The sequence below is a fragment of the Ptychodera flava genome, chromosome 9 (assembly GCF_041260155.1).
Source record: "Ptychodera flava strain L36383 chromosome 9, AS_Pfla_20210202, whole genome shotgun sequence".
NCBI lineage: Eukaryota > Metazoa > Hemichordata > Enteropneusta > Ptychoderidae > Ptychodera > Ptychodera flava.
Window position 1 is genome coordinate 16,268,236 of NC_091936.1, and position 16,700 is coordinate 16,284,935.

The 16,700-nt window shown below is 38.8% G+C and overlaps 1 protein-coding gene across 4 annotated transcripts in view; it reads right to left on the bottom strand.

The window, feature by feature from the left end:
• LOC139140146 (regulatory factor X 4-like) overlaps positions 1-16,700 on the bottom strand; it is an 83,007-nt gene that overhangs the window by 38,146 nt on the left and 28,161 nt on the right. For 2 of the 4 annotated variants that reach the window (XM_070709201.1, XM_070709200.1), the window contains exon 4: positions 11,828-11,951. In XM_070709201.1, coding sequence (XP_070565302.1) covers positions 11,828-11,951 — 124 coding nt within the window. Of the gene's footprint in view, positions 1-11,827; positions 11,952-12,197; positions 12,282-16,700 lie in introns of those variants that run through there. The other 2 variants (XM_070709203.1, XM_070709202.1) reach the window with 2 other exon arrangements.

Genomic DNA, 16,700 nt, shown 5'->3' on the forward strand with positions numbered 1-16,700 from the left:
TTTATTTGCGTCATTCCTATTTCACTTCCATTGTCTGGGTGACCTCTTACTTTATGGAAGGCAAATCCTTGATGAATAGAATGTGTATATGGCTGACCAGATTAGGAACCTCACTTCAAGCCTTGCCTTTTTCTTACACATTCATCAATTGAGAAACATTCTGTATCATTTGGCGAATTGGCCGATGACTGTAACAGATTTTACAAGTTTTGTCATCCTGCAGGCTTACAAAGTGCACTCAGGCGCTGAAATGTGGGTACATTTCTCTTTTAAAATCGGAACTGAACTGTTCAATGACTTTCTCCCTTCTGTGAATCTGGTTTGGTGATATGCACTTACGCATGGAGAGAGGGAAAAAAAAAACTGCAAGTATCGTGGAATAATGGAAGCATCACACTGACTTCTAGATAGCTTAGCACACCCACCGATTGCAGCGTTTGAGTTTTTGTTAAGCAGCGATAGAAAATATGAAATGAAAGAGCAGCATGGGGCATAAGAGTCTGAAGCGAGCTTATAATACTATAAATATCATAAACTGCCTTCCCCTTTGTAGCTGTCGACACGCACCGGCACGTGGGTCTGAGACGGCATTTCTGAGACTGCCAGCACAGCACCCTCCTGAGAGTGCACTAAAAAGCCAGAAAGAAAACAAGAAAAGGAAACACCACGACTTGCAAACAACGTTCAAGCATTATAAGCTTCAATGATGTAGTGACAAAATGCCTCAGGTTGACATGGCAACCGGTTGCCAGGAGACAGCCTAGCAAGCATGAGTCTGGGATAAATATGAAGGAAGCTGACAACGAAGGGGACAAATGGCTTTATAATTCTTCTTATGATAGCTGTTTGGTTATCTTTTCACTCTGCGACAAAGCTGGCAGATTTGAGCTCCTTAAGTGCCGTATTGATTGACTGTGTCAATTGAGTTACTGTATATAACGTGTTCCTTGGGAGACCAGACCAAAGGAATGGAGCTAAGGAAATTCGATGTCAAAAAAGAAGTCAAAACTGTTTACTATTTGTGAACAAGCCCAGCACAAAAGGCTTGCCTCCAGGGAGTGATTATAAAAGCCACTTGAAAAGCTAATATCCCCTCCCATAACAAATGTAAATTGTAGAAAAATAGACTCATTAAACTGCCCCTACTATTACATCAATTTAGATGTTTATTTTTACCTGCACTACCTGTTGATGTACTTACTGTAAGTCACATACAGGAAATTTGTAATGTTTCTTTTGTCTTGTTTCAAAATCTTTACCTTTTTTTCTACAAACAAGGTTAACTTATTCTTAAAAATTATTTTTATAGGACATTCCTTTGGCTCTCTTGACAAATAGCAGTGTAATGGATACAGTCCAAATGCACTCACTTTAACATGCCATGTTCAATGGACCGTTTGCGCAAGTTTTTCACTGCTACAGAGTACTATGATACCAATCAACTGCTACCAAAAAAATAGATACAATTATGAAATTGACCATGCCATAATGAAATGGATGAGCTCTCTAATGCTCATTTGCACACACACAAAACATGTGACTTTTTAAAATCCAGCTTTGTGTTATAAACACTCCTTAACAGTGATTGTAACATCTCACTTTCTCTGGTAAGACCGATACTGGAAATAGAAGATTATGATTACATGTAAAATTATGATAACTTATAGGAAGGCAAGAAAACGATTAACTTTCTATATAGTGACAATATGTACCATCAAGAAGCGTAACTAACTTTGTATTTACAGCATTTATTGAGATAATTTTCAAGAAACATAATTTTGTATACACTGAGCATTCATAAAGTGAGACAGTTTTCACAAGTACACAGCGTCTTACATGTAGTATAGACCTATGATGTTCCACAGATCAATACAAGGTGATCACAAAATTTTTGCCACGAGATATCACATCCTAGCCTCTACCATGGTTACTCTACCCCAACAAACCCTACTTTCCCATGGACAAGTCAACAACAACATTGAAAATGGTAAAAGGCATCTCATTTTTCAATGTCATTCATCACAAGCTTCTGGTTTGCGGAACATACTATGATTTTTCAGCATAAATCAAATTATGGATCATTAACCCTGTCATCCCTATTTACAAGTGAACTATTCCTCTCATACAATGGCAAGTGACAGACAAGTTTTAGTCTGATAAAGCATGTTTGACCTTTCAAATATATATGGTACTGTGGTGGTCATTTGTGACTGCTGTCTCCTTATGCAAAAAAGTTATTCTGCAACTCTATAATATTCAATTTTGCTGGTGTTCAGTAATAGTATATTTAGCCAACACTGAAACACAAAAGTTCAGCGTGACCAACATTTTGGATTTCATTTGTCAAATGCACAAAAAATATTACCATTCCCAAAAAATTCTCTGTATATTTTTCACAAGGATAGCCTGATTTTCTCATCAACTTTTATTGCTAGAAGCATAGACCCTAGAGAAAGTTTTCTTTTAGGGTCTATGCTAGAAGGGACAAACAAAGTCAATACAAGAAACACAAAGAAAAGATATCTGTAACTGTTGATAATGTTTTCATTATTTTTTGTTCTAGAAAACTACATTTACCTACCTTTTAGTTGAAATACAAAGTATAACCCTAGCAAATAATAAACACAGCAAATTACACACAATGTTATTGTTGACAACCGAATTCTAGACTGGATTTAAATTTAGTTGTCAACAAGATTTTACATCTTGTTCCCTTTCCTCACTCTTAAGGTAGAATGCGCCCCGGGGACAGATATTCGGACTCTCAAACTTTTTCAATACTTTTCTGATCTTCTGTTTGTGGAGGTTCATTTTAAAGCTCTTGATGCAAAAAATCTTTTTACCGTCTTAGTTTTTCGAAATTCAAAAATTTCATTTTTTCTCCAAAGATTTAACACAGGGATGGCGGCCATTTTGAATTTCAAATATCAGTAAATCTTGGGTTATTTGTTTCTCTAGTACCATAATTTGCACAGTGACCCCTGATTTTTATTCTTGATTTTGAAAGAGAGTGGTTGAAAGATTCCTCAAGGAAAGTTTGAGCAAAAGTTTAAATCTTTCACATTCGAGGCGCGAACTACCTTAAGTATAGCTGACACTGTGTTTTCATCTATCACTTAGAAAATTTCGACTTGTGAAATCACAACTTTTAAAAATACAAATAATGCAATCATTTTGAAAGCGATTTATTTGGTCTCTTTATCACTTTATGCAAAGTTGATTTTAGTTACCTCAGCCAACAAAGCACTTGGAAGGATTACTCCAACACATTATGTCTAGGGTGCAAAATACAAAAGACAAAGGATTACTTTCCATTTGCTTGCTAATTAATTCAGAACAATGAAATTAACATAACAGCAACACACATTTTTACCTTCTGACCTAATGTAAAGGTAAGCATATCATATTAAAACCTAGCCCCTAAATTGTATAACTTGACACTGGGATGAGAGTAAGGGATCTACTGCAGTGTCCTTCTCTTTTTGTTAATGATTAGAATCTGAGTTTCTGACATGCTGTCAAAACTGCCGCAAGACCTCCCGACTCTGTTCATAATTAGAGTGATTTGCAGCCTGTGGAAAGTGGCACCCAGCGTGAGTTCCAGCATGACCCTTCCCCGTCAAACTCCATTACTGCTGCCTCTTATGGCCACTGGCGAGCACGCACGCAGTACGTAAGGTACTGCAGTAGCCGCGCCGCACGAGTCCCCTGTCATCCCTCCCGATAATGAAAGTGATTGAACAAAGGCGATAATTGCAGTGGGACTTATTAAAAAGCAAAAGCCAAAAACAAAGGCCTGTGTGAAAACTGACAGTGATTTTCAGTGTTAACAGGGTATACAGCCAGGGGATTACAGCTGATATGTGTGGTCTGTTGTCTCAGTGGTTTTGTACTTCAGCGGATAAAACACCGCTGGCTGTCTCTGCCATTGTCCAAGACAATGTGGACGGGCTTTGAGGGGATCAATTAGTGTGGATCATTATAATAAGAAAGCAAGACTTGGACATCAAGTTGCCTACCCCCTACCTTCTCCTAACCAGACAACTAAGCTGCAATCTTTGAGTCATTAGCAAATTTTTTTATGAAAATAATTGTCTGTGTTCCTTTGTGTCTACAACGGAGTTGACATTTTGCAATTATACAACATTTGGCATCAGCTGCATGACTCCAAAATGGCGCAAGAAACAAAGACACACTTACTACTAATTCATCACGTTTCTTTGATGCACAAAAATTCTGGCATCAGTGAGTGTATAATGCTGACATTTTGAGTGGAATCCTGACATTTTGGTAGGTGTCATCTGAAATGTTTTGAGAGCAACAACACCATGGTAGACTTATCTTTTCACGGTGTTTGTGAGAATAATGCATCAGTGTCATCTTGACATGACATAACCTTTTTAAACACACTGAAATGAAATCACTGTAGAAAACCTCACTGTTCTACCTGTACATTTGTGATAACATCAGTATGTAGACGCTTGTTGACAACCAAACCAGTTTTGATGCACTATTTTTAGCAATCCTCATATATTTCCATCCTAAAAAATTCAGATTGTGCTGAAATTTTGCAGTGCTAAAAATGAGTAAAATTTGCTTACTTTTTTTCACTTCAAATACTACACTTATTATAACATATGACAAACACAAAAGAAACTAATATTATATTTGCTCCACTACTCCTGGCTTTTATAGTCCAAATAAAAGTATGTACTTCTAGAATTGCAATCAGTTGATGTATTTCAAGATTTTTCTATCCTGTCCACTATTATTTAAAGCTAAGAATAAGTCTCACCCATCACAAATCCTCTCATCTTTTGAGAATAGACAAAAATCATAATCAAAAGCACAGTGTAGGCTCACAGCAAAGTTTTCTGCCTTAGATCTGGGCAGATGTTGAGCAAATATACGAAACTGGTTCCTAAGTTGGTGTCCCTATGATGGGAAAAATAACAACTGCAATAAAGCCGGCTCATTTGAAATTCAGGGATGGCTGCGAATTTTGCCCTCCCTGCTGCATAATGACGTACAAAAGACGTGACCGACAAATTATTTCAAATTCACTGAAAACAAAAAAAAGGTTGTAATTTTCTACAAATGAGAATCAGATCGTGAAGGTGCATTAAGTGGATGCGAGTCAATGGTATTATGTGAATGCATAAACACAGACAGATCAGGCTGGTCCAATCTATCTGAAACCACTTCTGTGTATGGCGGTCATTGTTTTGCCGCAGACAGATTCAACACTTCCTCAAGCACAATCAGTGGGTTCTGTTGAAAGCACTCCTATCAAAGACTCAGAAAAAGCTGTATTTGCCGGCTCTCCAAGACATCTCCATCAGGAACACAAGCATTCATGAAGTAAAACCACTGACTTCAATTTTTCATAATACCAGCAAATCCTTCCTCCTAGAAAAATGTTCAAAACAAGGTCTCAACTGTTAGACAATGATTTATTAATCTCTTTTTGTTTTTGACAAGCAGAATGTTCCTACGTGCAAAGACCACTTGTTGCTAAAACTTGATCAACAATCATCATGACAGCCAACCTATACTTCCCCATAGCCACATAAAGTAGACAGCCTGATTAATGGTCTTCCCAGATTGTTGTAAAGCTTCCAGTAAGATGATTCATATTGCTATTCAGTATCCTCAGAATTCCAAATAACAAACAGCTCAAAAATTACCACTGACAACAATGAGTTTGCAAACCGTGGTTGCAAAAGGTGTAAGTGACAATGATTTACTTTGTGCGGTCTCTTGTTATAATTTAATAATAATGTGAGCATCTTTCAGCCGTTAATACCCATTTCCCTCTGTACTAAAATTTAGGTACAACATTCTCCTTGAAAAATGTGGGATAATTTGACGCTGAATAGTAACACACTACAGTAGAGGAATATGGCAGTTTGTTCACTTTGACAGTAAAACTGCAAGGCCTCAGCATCCAATTGGTGCTGAAATACAACTTACACAGCATCTGGTGTGTCTTTACTAAAATAGGACTGAGTCTTCCATAGATTATCAGTGATTATCACAGATTATCCATGGATTATCAATCCACAGATTTGACTGAGATGTGACAAAGAATTACACAGATAGCATATTACCTTCTGACACTTGAAACACTGGCATGTCACCATTTCATTTCAACAAACAATTGTCTGAAAAATTTGCTGGACAGTGAACATACACGTAGATATTAACTTTCGATTATAACTTAGATGCACTCAAATTAAAATGTCTTGACCTTTGACCCTCATTATTATTAATGAAGTTTGCCAGCCATAGCTCCTGAAAGTCATGGAAGATATCCATAAAGTCTCAATGAATAGGCAGTTACAACATTACTCATTCTATAAATGTAGAAAATCAGCTGAAGTAAAATCACCTGACTCATAGACTATGGCGACCTCAAGGTTTGTGAACCATCTGGCTCTTCTACTATGAAAAAAATATGGCAACACAGTGCTTTGATCAAAACCTAGAGCTTTCAAGCTATGTTAAATTTATAGGTGGGCTTCAGAAAGGTATCCCTGAGGTAATACATGGTCATCTATATGAATCATATTCTCAGACAGAGTTTCGTAGATAAAACACATGATCAGAGTTCTGTTGGGAAAGCAGAGATCTGCAGAATACCACTGCTAATTTTCTCTAATTTTGAATTTTCTTGATTTTCTGAAAATCGAAAGCTTTTTTGCAGGCATTCTTGGTCATCTTGTTAATCTGTATCAGGTGCCTGTTACCAGATTTATATCATAGGCACTTATAACTATGATTCAGATATCAGTGTGGACATAAAGTGTCATCAGCGATGTTTTATCTGATGAGATATTTTGTGGTTGTAGATCTTCTACCTAAATAGAGAGACTAAAAACAACTTGCCGTCTCAGCTTTTTGTTGACATTATAAAAACTACTTGAGTGATTCATACCAGCCTCAAGCTCTGACAAACCAACAGCAAACGCCAAAAATATTATGAACAGGAAATCAGTCGAGGACCAATTACTTTTACGTCCAGACACGCTGTCATAGTGCATTTTGCCACAGCTGAAGTATTTTGACAACAAAGATGTAATATATTCTCCTTGACCCGAAGCTTTAGGCACAGAGTACAAGTAAATACCAAGATAATGGGTTGAGCAACTCACAGTAATGAAAGCGGCAGGGTTTAGGCCCGAGGCATGAACAAGAACCGACAAAATACGGATGAAATGTGCTTGCTCCTTCTTTTGAACGCCACTGACACTGACTTGGGTCCATTCTATTACCTGTATACTTATCCAAAATTCAAAAAAATCTCTTAAAGATTATCAAAACTTATCCTTCAAAACTTGTGGGACAGTTTGGTTTGCATCCCCAGGCTACAATTCCTGGGACAATATTGACCAATTATGCAACAATTACTATTCTCATCAATCATCATTACGGGCAGTCTTGAAGACGTGGCAATAATACAGAGGCTCTTAATTTGCCTTTAATATACTGCCACCGATGTAATTTTAAGGCACTCTGCGTCGTGAGAATTAAAGTTTTAGAATTTTGCACATACCTTGCTCGGAAAACTACCAGACTATGAGACTACACCTGTAATGTTCTCATAATCAAGAACAAACTTATGGGGTCACTGTGCAATATTTCAGACTAAAACAGCACATTATCACAAATTTATAGGATTTTGCAATTCAAAATGACTTCTAGTTTTTGTTGAATTCAAACAGGTAAAACACAAAAAAAATAATTTTTTTGATTTTCTCAAAAATAAAAGAGGTGAAAATTATCTTATCAGTTTCAACACGGACTGACACAAGCTCTTTAGGAGAAACGGGAAGAGTTTTAGTTTGAAAATCTTTCCCTAAGGCGTTATTTGCCTTGATCAATTAGCTCTTTCCTAGCAAGTCTCTCTATCTTTCTCATAAATTAACGATCGAAAGTCTCACATTTTCCTTGACAGACAGGACTTCTAGGCTACACAAGATCATATTACCCTACTAGTTTTGAGGAATCTTACAATGCTGAGTTTGCTCATCATCATATTTGTTCAACAACCTTTAGAGAAATCTACCTTTCCCTGGAATTCTATTCAAACAAAGGTATTTCAAAACCTACTGTTTACAGAAAATATAAAATGACCAGAACAAACATCAAAACTGATTTCTTTTTCCACAGAGTTCAACGAAAGTGATATTTCTCTTGAAGGGCGCGGTAGCGACTATAGCCTCGATTTGATCAGACAGTATGTTACTTGATGCCACAATGATTCAACAAAGCAAATCATAAGCATTAAAGTGGCACAATACAAAAGCCTAGGGCAATGGGCTTATTTTAATTTGTACCCGAGGGACAGTAACCACCGCTGTGTGCCGTGAATAGCCAGCGTAATAAAGAATTACTCTCAGCTCTCGTTCTCAACTACGGTTTCTATTTCCAGCCTTAGGGTGTGTTTCATTCTGACATGAAAATATCAAAATTGAAACAGTTGCACATGCTCTGGAATTGAACACTTGTAAAGAGTTCAAGTTAATTTTTAATCAGATGAAATCGGCGAACCAAGCAGTTGGAGATAATTCTGACAATTTATTGTATTATTTTTTTGTGGAAAATGAGAAATGCTAAGCTCAAAACTGTGTATTGCTGCTGGGTGTATTTGGGTCTATGAATAACGGGCCCATTGCACTTTCATTTGTGACATTTTTTTTTGGCAGCCAAAAAGTATGTCTGTGGTGTTGCCTCAAGGGTCATGGACAAATGACAAAAGCTCCACTCAGAAGTAAAGATGTGTCACAGCCTCCTAATGTCTTGTGCTTTGATGAGGGAGAATCGGAGAAAGCTTTCATGCAATAAGAGTATCAGCCAGAGTTTAAATGCACTCACTATTGTGTGTGTGTGGAAATCATCCCCCAGGCACATCCTACCATAAAAACGGTATTAACGAAGAGAAATGGTTGGAATGAAAACTGAACAGCCACAGAACTTAAGTACGGTAACAAGTGTCTCAAAATACAGCTCACTACCTGAGAAAAATATTTATGAATCATTCAGATGCCAAACTTTGACATGAAAGCAACACATTTCCTTTGATTCAAAGACACGAGTTCAGAAACACAAAACTCAAAATTGCTAGGCTTTGTACAAATATGTTTTGGATTAATTAAGGTGACAAGAGAATAATCCAATATTTATCATATTATGGCATTCTTAAACACATAATCACAACTCTTCCAATGATATTTTATAAACAGTAGTCAAACAGGGTAACAAATTTATACCTGTATCTACCTATTCTAATCCTACTGCTATGGTGATTAATGTCTCTATAAACTCTACCTGTCGCACCAAATATTTCAGTACATCAGAACTTATTTTAACTGAGATGGTATGGAGCTAAAATTTCTACCATTTAGAATAAACATTTTCAGCTTGCTTTGATCTAGATGTAGGGTCTGCTACAAGGACTAAGCATCTGGAAAGCTCTGTGCTGTTATGCAATGTCTCTTACTGAGAACAAACATCAAGAAAAGCACCAACCGAGATGAATACATGCACTACAGCTACACATCCACAGGGCAGGGTGAAAAAATTACCTGAAAGATTTGATTTTCCACATCTTTTAACTCATAAATGCATCGTTAAAATTGGATCAATTTCATTATGTAATAGTCTAGGAAAATCCTTATGTAAAGAACTATATATAAACTTGAAAGCTGACAATTTTTAAAACAAAATATATGAAATTATGCTTATATTTGGCTATTTTGAGTATTCTATTGATTAGATGACCTTTCATGTTGCCAATTAGTATGACCACTCAATAAGTTTTGGAATGGCACTAAAATATAGATGGTCAAATCAGAATCCACATATTTACAGTAATTTAACCGGTGTTTCCTGTGTATATTTGATAGTTAAACCTAGGGTGTACCATTTTTCCTAAAGAGTCTGGCAAAAATTATTTACATAATCTCAAAGAAAGCTTGTTAAGCTCAGCTGATTAATTCAATAATTAATGTTGTGTCAGCAAATTGTATATTGCTGATGACACTTTTTTGGCAGTGAAAATAAAATGTATGACAAAATGACATCTTTGAGGAGTTGTGGTTTAAATTTCTTTTCACCAGTGTTTCACTTGAAAAATAACCCCTGTAATTGTCTAAACATTACGTCTTTCCAAACCGAACACTTTTGAACTGTTATGCATGTGAACACGCATGGGTAAACAGCTAATAATTATCTGCTCTCAGGGAGTGTAAAATACAGGCTGAAATCAGTGGGTTGTGAAATCATAGGGGTGGGATGTCCAAGTTGCTAGGCCACTGCTGGTTGCTTCTTATGCTATGAGGGTTCTCATAAATTTCCATGCCTGTTTATTCACCACAACCAGTCTCTTCTATCATTACTTATGTAACATTCAGACCATAAAGCTTGCCAAATTTCTAACTGTTAGACTTCTCCAAAAGTTATGGTAATTAATTTCTGAAGCATGGATGACAAATCTTTTGCCACCCAATGAAAAATGGTCTGTTATGAACTTCCGGGGCTCACGTGTTGCATTTTCTTTCAAAAAAGTTTTAAGCATATCCCATAATACTAACAGTGCAACTTTCACTGTGATGAATCAGGTTTCTGTTGTCTATGTCTGTGATTTAATAGTCAAGATCCAATGAGTTCTAAATCATCCTTTTATACTACAGTTTTCTGTTTTAGCTGTGCACATTTAAAGAGATCTACAAAGATTGGCTCCTTCCAGCTGTTGAACGTAAATTATCTGGAAAACAATAAACCACAGACAGTAGAAGCAACTATACTGTCTATGATTTACAATTCTACATCTTTCCTGGAAATATAGATAATGCCAATGACATTTCCAAAAGTGAGTCATACAGCAAAAATAACTAACTAGTCAGTATTTCCTATATTTGATACAATGGTGCTAATCAGGTTTGTTGCTAAATATGGCTGCACAACATTGGACACTACTGCTTGAAATTAGGACAACTTTTTGGACAAATGTTGTTGTTGCATGTGAGGCTGTTGTTGCAACTTGTAGTCTGAGCCATAAATCAGTGTGACTTTCATTATCAATGGTAACACTAGCAAGTCTTATTTTCGTCATTCTTACAGAAAATGTGGACAAATATTTATTTTCGCATATTAATGAAAGAAAATTGACGTCATTTGCAATCAGCACTATTATGGGTGTGTCCCATTACAAAAGTCTGTTAGGGATGTATAACAAATAAATGCCTAGAACCAGCCTGATCCAAAAAGACATTACACTTTCATCATTGATACGCAAAAGTAAACACCTGTCACAAGTTTTTGAAGATACTTTCAGAAATTACATTGACTGGATTGGCTTAAAGTTGATACAAGTAGTTCATGTACCTGTGTCAGCATCAAAACTATAGTATAGTCTATAGTATGAAAATGACAAGGGGTAGGATCCAGCCACAAGCTGCACCAAAAACGAAACAGTTGCAAAAGCGCACGATTTGTCTGAATTTCTGTCCACAGAGGGATAATAGACAATCTGTAACAGGGGTTTGGATGCACAACCACAAGTTTCAGAGCGCAATTTTGCAACATTGGATTTGGTCCGGGTATTTGGTGTATTGACACGGTAATCAAGTCAGCCGTAGAACCAGAAAAACAGGTGTCCTGTAATGTGAGGACAAGATGTGAGCGGTTCATTTGACGAAGTATGAGTATGACTTCAATTATATTAACGTGAGGCATCCTTTGAAACTTCTGTTTCTAAAAATAAAAACTAGCACAGAGCGCTATACGTCAGTTATCATTATAAACTGAACTGATAATATCTTACCTTGCCAAAACTGGCGGCGTTTACAGGTTGGGTATCATTCTTCTCACAGAAGTCTAAATAGTGCATGTAGAGCGTGCTTCTTGGTATGCACACCCCCTCCGCTATCTCGTAAGTGTCTTCTAGCCTGTACAGAATAAAAATGCCATTTATGGAAAGGTGAATGAAAGTTGGACACTGCTGGACGGACAGAGAACTGAACAGAAACAGTGCATGCCAAAGCTGTATGCGCAAATGCACGGTACAGTGAACAAGCACAAATGGAACAGAATTTCCGAAATATAGAAAAAAGACGCAAGTAAAGTTGACTGGAAAGGCGGCTGTATCAAAGTGACGCAATAGTCGTCTAAAATTAGGCATCATTATACGATACAATTTTCAGTATCGATGGAAATCTAGCGGTTTGAGACGAACGTCAAAATCTGCTTGCAGATCTGAAAGTTGCGCCATTAAAGTTCAAAGGTCAAAGTGCAATATAAGAACAAATCCAGTCAACACAAGAACGATTATCTGTTTTGGTAGACATTACACAACTATACCCCAAAATTGTTAACTATATTCCCTAAAGACTTTTATAATTAAAGCTTATTACTATTATTTGAATGCCGAGCATGGAAATTCCGAAAAAGGTCGTGAGCCCGCTACGGTTGAGGTCAAGTTGAGCGGTTCCGGAATCAGACTGCCCCCATTCTGCGGTGCAGTGGGTTCTCTCCGAACAGTCAAAGCGGCAATAGGCCTACAATAACTCCATTTGACTTCGTGTTTTACTTCAAGAACTTTTGACCAAAACATATTTACTTTTCATTTTGTACAGAATTTAGTGTTTCATGTGAGGTAGCCTAGTTGGCCACAAAATAAGCTTATAGCCTTCAGCTTTACAGACGACACCCCTCCCAAAAGTTTAGCGACGCTTCAGTTTCTTCAGGGGGAGGCGATGGATCGGGGAGGGGGTCACCCTCTTTTTGACTATGATGATGGGCCACCATGTTTTTGAAATGCTCGGGGGGGGGGGGGGGGGGTTCAGTGTGTTTTTGAATTAAGACACGGGTAGGCCCTACATGCTTTCGATTGGAGAATAGCGACAAAATTTAAGTTGAATAGGAATTTCGAATATCACGCGAGGATCTTTCGGCTTCTAGCTACGTGGAGTATTATATGCCACCCCGCCGGGAGTTGCGGAATAGGAAAAAAAACAAGGCCTACCGACATACTAGTAGCGCCATGTTACCCTATATCATGATTATCCTATGTATTGCCAGGAAAAAGTCTTTAGTTTCATCAGTTTCTTCGTATTCTTCCAAAACTTGGCTAACATATGTTGAGTTCGATCAAGTTTGCTACCCTACCTCCGGCTGTCTTCAGCTAGGCTAAGGCTATGGCCGACGAAAAACAAAAATGCTGACCATGATTTGTTCTATCTTTGATTTACATGTTAGCGGTCAGTTTACAGCGGCTTTTACATATAGAATGCTTAAATTCAATAGCTATCTGGTAGAATGCGGAGCAAACTATAGAAGAAAGAAAACAGCACCGATTTTACCGACGGGAGATCCGATGTCGATCGTACACCATAATTGTAGCTGTATGATATTGAAGTGGTAAATAGCATATCACAAAGTTACCACGTGACATTCTGTTACAATAATTAAGCTTATTGCATATAGAGGAAACAAAAAAAGTTTTATTGGTTCTTTTAGGTATAATTCGCGAGCAGTAGAGGCCTATATGCTCAAATGTGGGCAGGCATTTCGAGAGACGTATAGTCGAACTTACTTTTATCGCAAACGACGTCGACCCAGCCGACCGCCTTTATTTTACTTATTTCATCGGAAAATCAGCCGTTCTGTCCACATAAGGCCCAGTTATCCATAGACCCGGTCTATATTATGCCTGACCACAAAGCATGCGCACTCATGAGACTGCGCATGTGGCGAATAGGGCCTACAACTATAGCCTGCATGCAGGCTTCTGGGATAACAACATTCACATTTGCAGGTAGGCCTAATCACTGTGCCTTCACAAGTGAGCGGCGCAACTTTAAACTTTTGCTCACTTAGAGTCAATTGAGACAACTCGGAGCAGATGAGAGCGCGTATGTCACAAACACAGTATATCGCTTTAATAGGACCAGGTGGCACGCATCTTGGAGTAGCCTAGAAGTGAATAAAATACCTGGCATTTCATCCGTGCGGGGAATAATAATCGCCCTCGGGGTCTAATAGTCTCTAATCTCGTTCTCAGGTGAGATAAGCAGTTTTTCATTATTTTCTTATCAAGGAAAATTTACAAGTAATGAAATGATGAGCCGGCGTAATGTACCAGCAATCCAATAACATTTAGGGCGCTGTTCGCCATAATGGACAGCGATTTTGTCCTACAGAATGCTTGGTCGATTTTTTCATTAACTCGACAAAAAGGAAATTCGGAGTGCTTGTATTTAATTTTATCCCCTTTGCATAAAATGGGATGTCATTGATGTTGCTCGCCTGAATAGTTTCAATGAAATCTCTGAGTCTTTTTTCTCCTCTTTTTACCCCTTCTATATATCGCGCTCGGGCTTACAATAAGCTGCGATTTCGATGTCGGGGTTCAGAGTCTGGAACCCGTCTGGGGTCACGGGCAATGAACGTGGGTTTTTTTCAGTAGCACTCACCGTGCCTCGCGCGGTTCACCGCTCACCAAAAACCGGATCGGTATCGGAGTCGGTGTAATTTGTACCAAAATCGCGAATACCGTCCCTAATCCGCGATTACGCCGGCGTTTTTCAAAAACGCTCTAAGAGTATATGCCAATTTCAGGTCTGAGGCCGCTGGCATAGCAAATGTACTGTATAGAAGATAGATCGGTGACGTCACAATGCACCGTCCTCCCTCTCAGTGGCACCTATTTCTGTTGTTTATTCACATCTTCAGACTAAATGTCATAGTTCGCACCGCCGGGCGGACTGAAATAGCCATTGCTTTGGAAAAAAGAGAGAGACCGTATAGGCAACCTAAGCCACAGTCACTCGTGATCTATTCAGCTCTGGGACTATTCGCCCCATATGGGGCGAATAGTGGGGCGAATAGTCCCAGAGCTGAATAGATCACGAGTGACTGTGCCTAAGCTTCCGATTGGCATCCGCGGTGTCGCACGAATGCAATATTCTGCTGATAGCTTCTGCCGTAGTTCACGAAATTTTTCGTAGACGGAAGGTCGACCAGCTACTCTGACGAAATCTGTGGGAAAACTCGGTGAACGGTGATTAGAACCCGGGTCATACCCAACGACACGGACCTATAAATGACGGTATAAACACTATTTTATTGTCCGCCGCACATCGTTGACCATGCGGAACTAATTCCGAGCAGTGTTGCGGCACTTTCCGTCCAATCCTTCAACTCAGATTTCTGGCACGGCTGGTCGACAGCACGTTTCGTTGACTGGCATACTTCTGACGTCACACCAAAAGACACCAGTCATTTCAGAGTACTTGTTCTCGGGATTTTCTCATTGCGTAAGCCAAGGCTCACAGTCGGCTAAAATTACACTGCGATTCCACCTTTTCGCTATGAATTCCCGATCCACAGACTTCCCCGGCTTTTTTGAACCTTTACAAGGATGCATCCGTGACTAATTCGTCGTTTGATCTGTCTATCCCCACTTAACTGAGTGTAAGCCGCTTAAATGCATGGGAAGCATTTGCCACTGAGCGGCGAAAAGTCTCTCTCGTCGAAGTACGTTCAGCAGAGACTTAGAAATATCAGCCAGCGAGCAGGCAACATATATTATTTTTTTAGAATTATTTTAATTTCAGACTCTAGAGCCAAAAGAGTATATTGGTTTTAATCATAATTTGTTTGATGAATAGGGAACTGCTATTCCACATTGATGGAGATACCAATAGGTGCAAAACCATCCGAACATATTTGCGCGAACATAATATCTCTGCACGTGAAATTACAGCATCATATTGGTATCATTTTGCTCTTTCGTAATGTATACCCCCCCCCCCCGATTTGTATCGTAATGCGTTTGGCCCCCGATTTCCGGCAATAAGGACAACTTTTTTGAAGACAAAAGTTCGACATGACCCCGTGTGCTGACAGATGCGGTGAAACACGCGCATCGAGCTGCATCGATGGGATTCTGTCATGCCGAAACAACGGAATTCCGGAAATACATGGCGGTGACCCCGAGGAGAACTGCGAACGTGTGGGCGGCTGGGTTTATGGCGCTAACGGGAGAAAATTAAGCCAGCTGTGGAGAACGCCCTATTCACACCGTGTTGATAAGGCTGTTGAGGGATCAAAAGAAAGTGAAGTGGGTCGCTTAGAACACTAAAACACGTCGAAATTTGTAAAGGTTGTGTGAGAGACGTGAGATTTCATCGGTTTTGGAGTCTGCAGAGATGTTGTCAGCGCACGGGGGGGGGGGTACATGCTTGGAAACGTTTCTGTGCGATCATCTTTCTGCAGTGGGAGATTGTGTACGAATCCTTCAACCACGTGACATCTGAACACGTGTTTACCTAGGTACAGAGAAAATCTCTAATTTCGTTTTTTGCGATTTCATGTTTTTAAACTTCGATATATTTTCCTTTTAATTCACAAATTATATGCAAATGCGGTTGATAACATATGGAGGGCGGCCCGGAGCAGTTTCATTTAGGCCCAGAACGTTGAAGTCGGCGTGAGTGCGCACGTACACGCAGTGATCTCGAAGTTGTCCACTTAGAAGTGTCCCGACAATACGTCGATGTCAAACGACAAAACTTTTCAGGTGGCGGCGAACTGGTGTCGCTGAATACCTAAAAGAGATCAGGTTGTCCACATGCTAGCTTGTCCTTGACATCTTTTGGCGTGGTTCTACAACTGCGATAATTTAGGCTAAACAA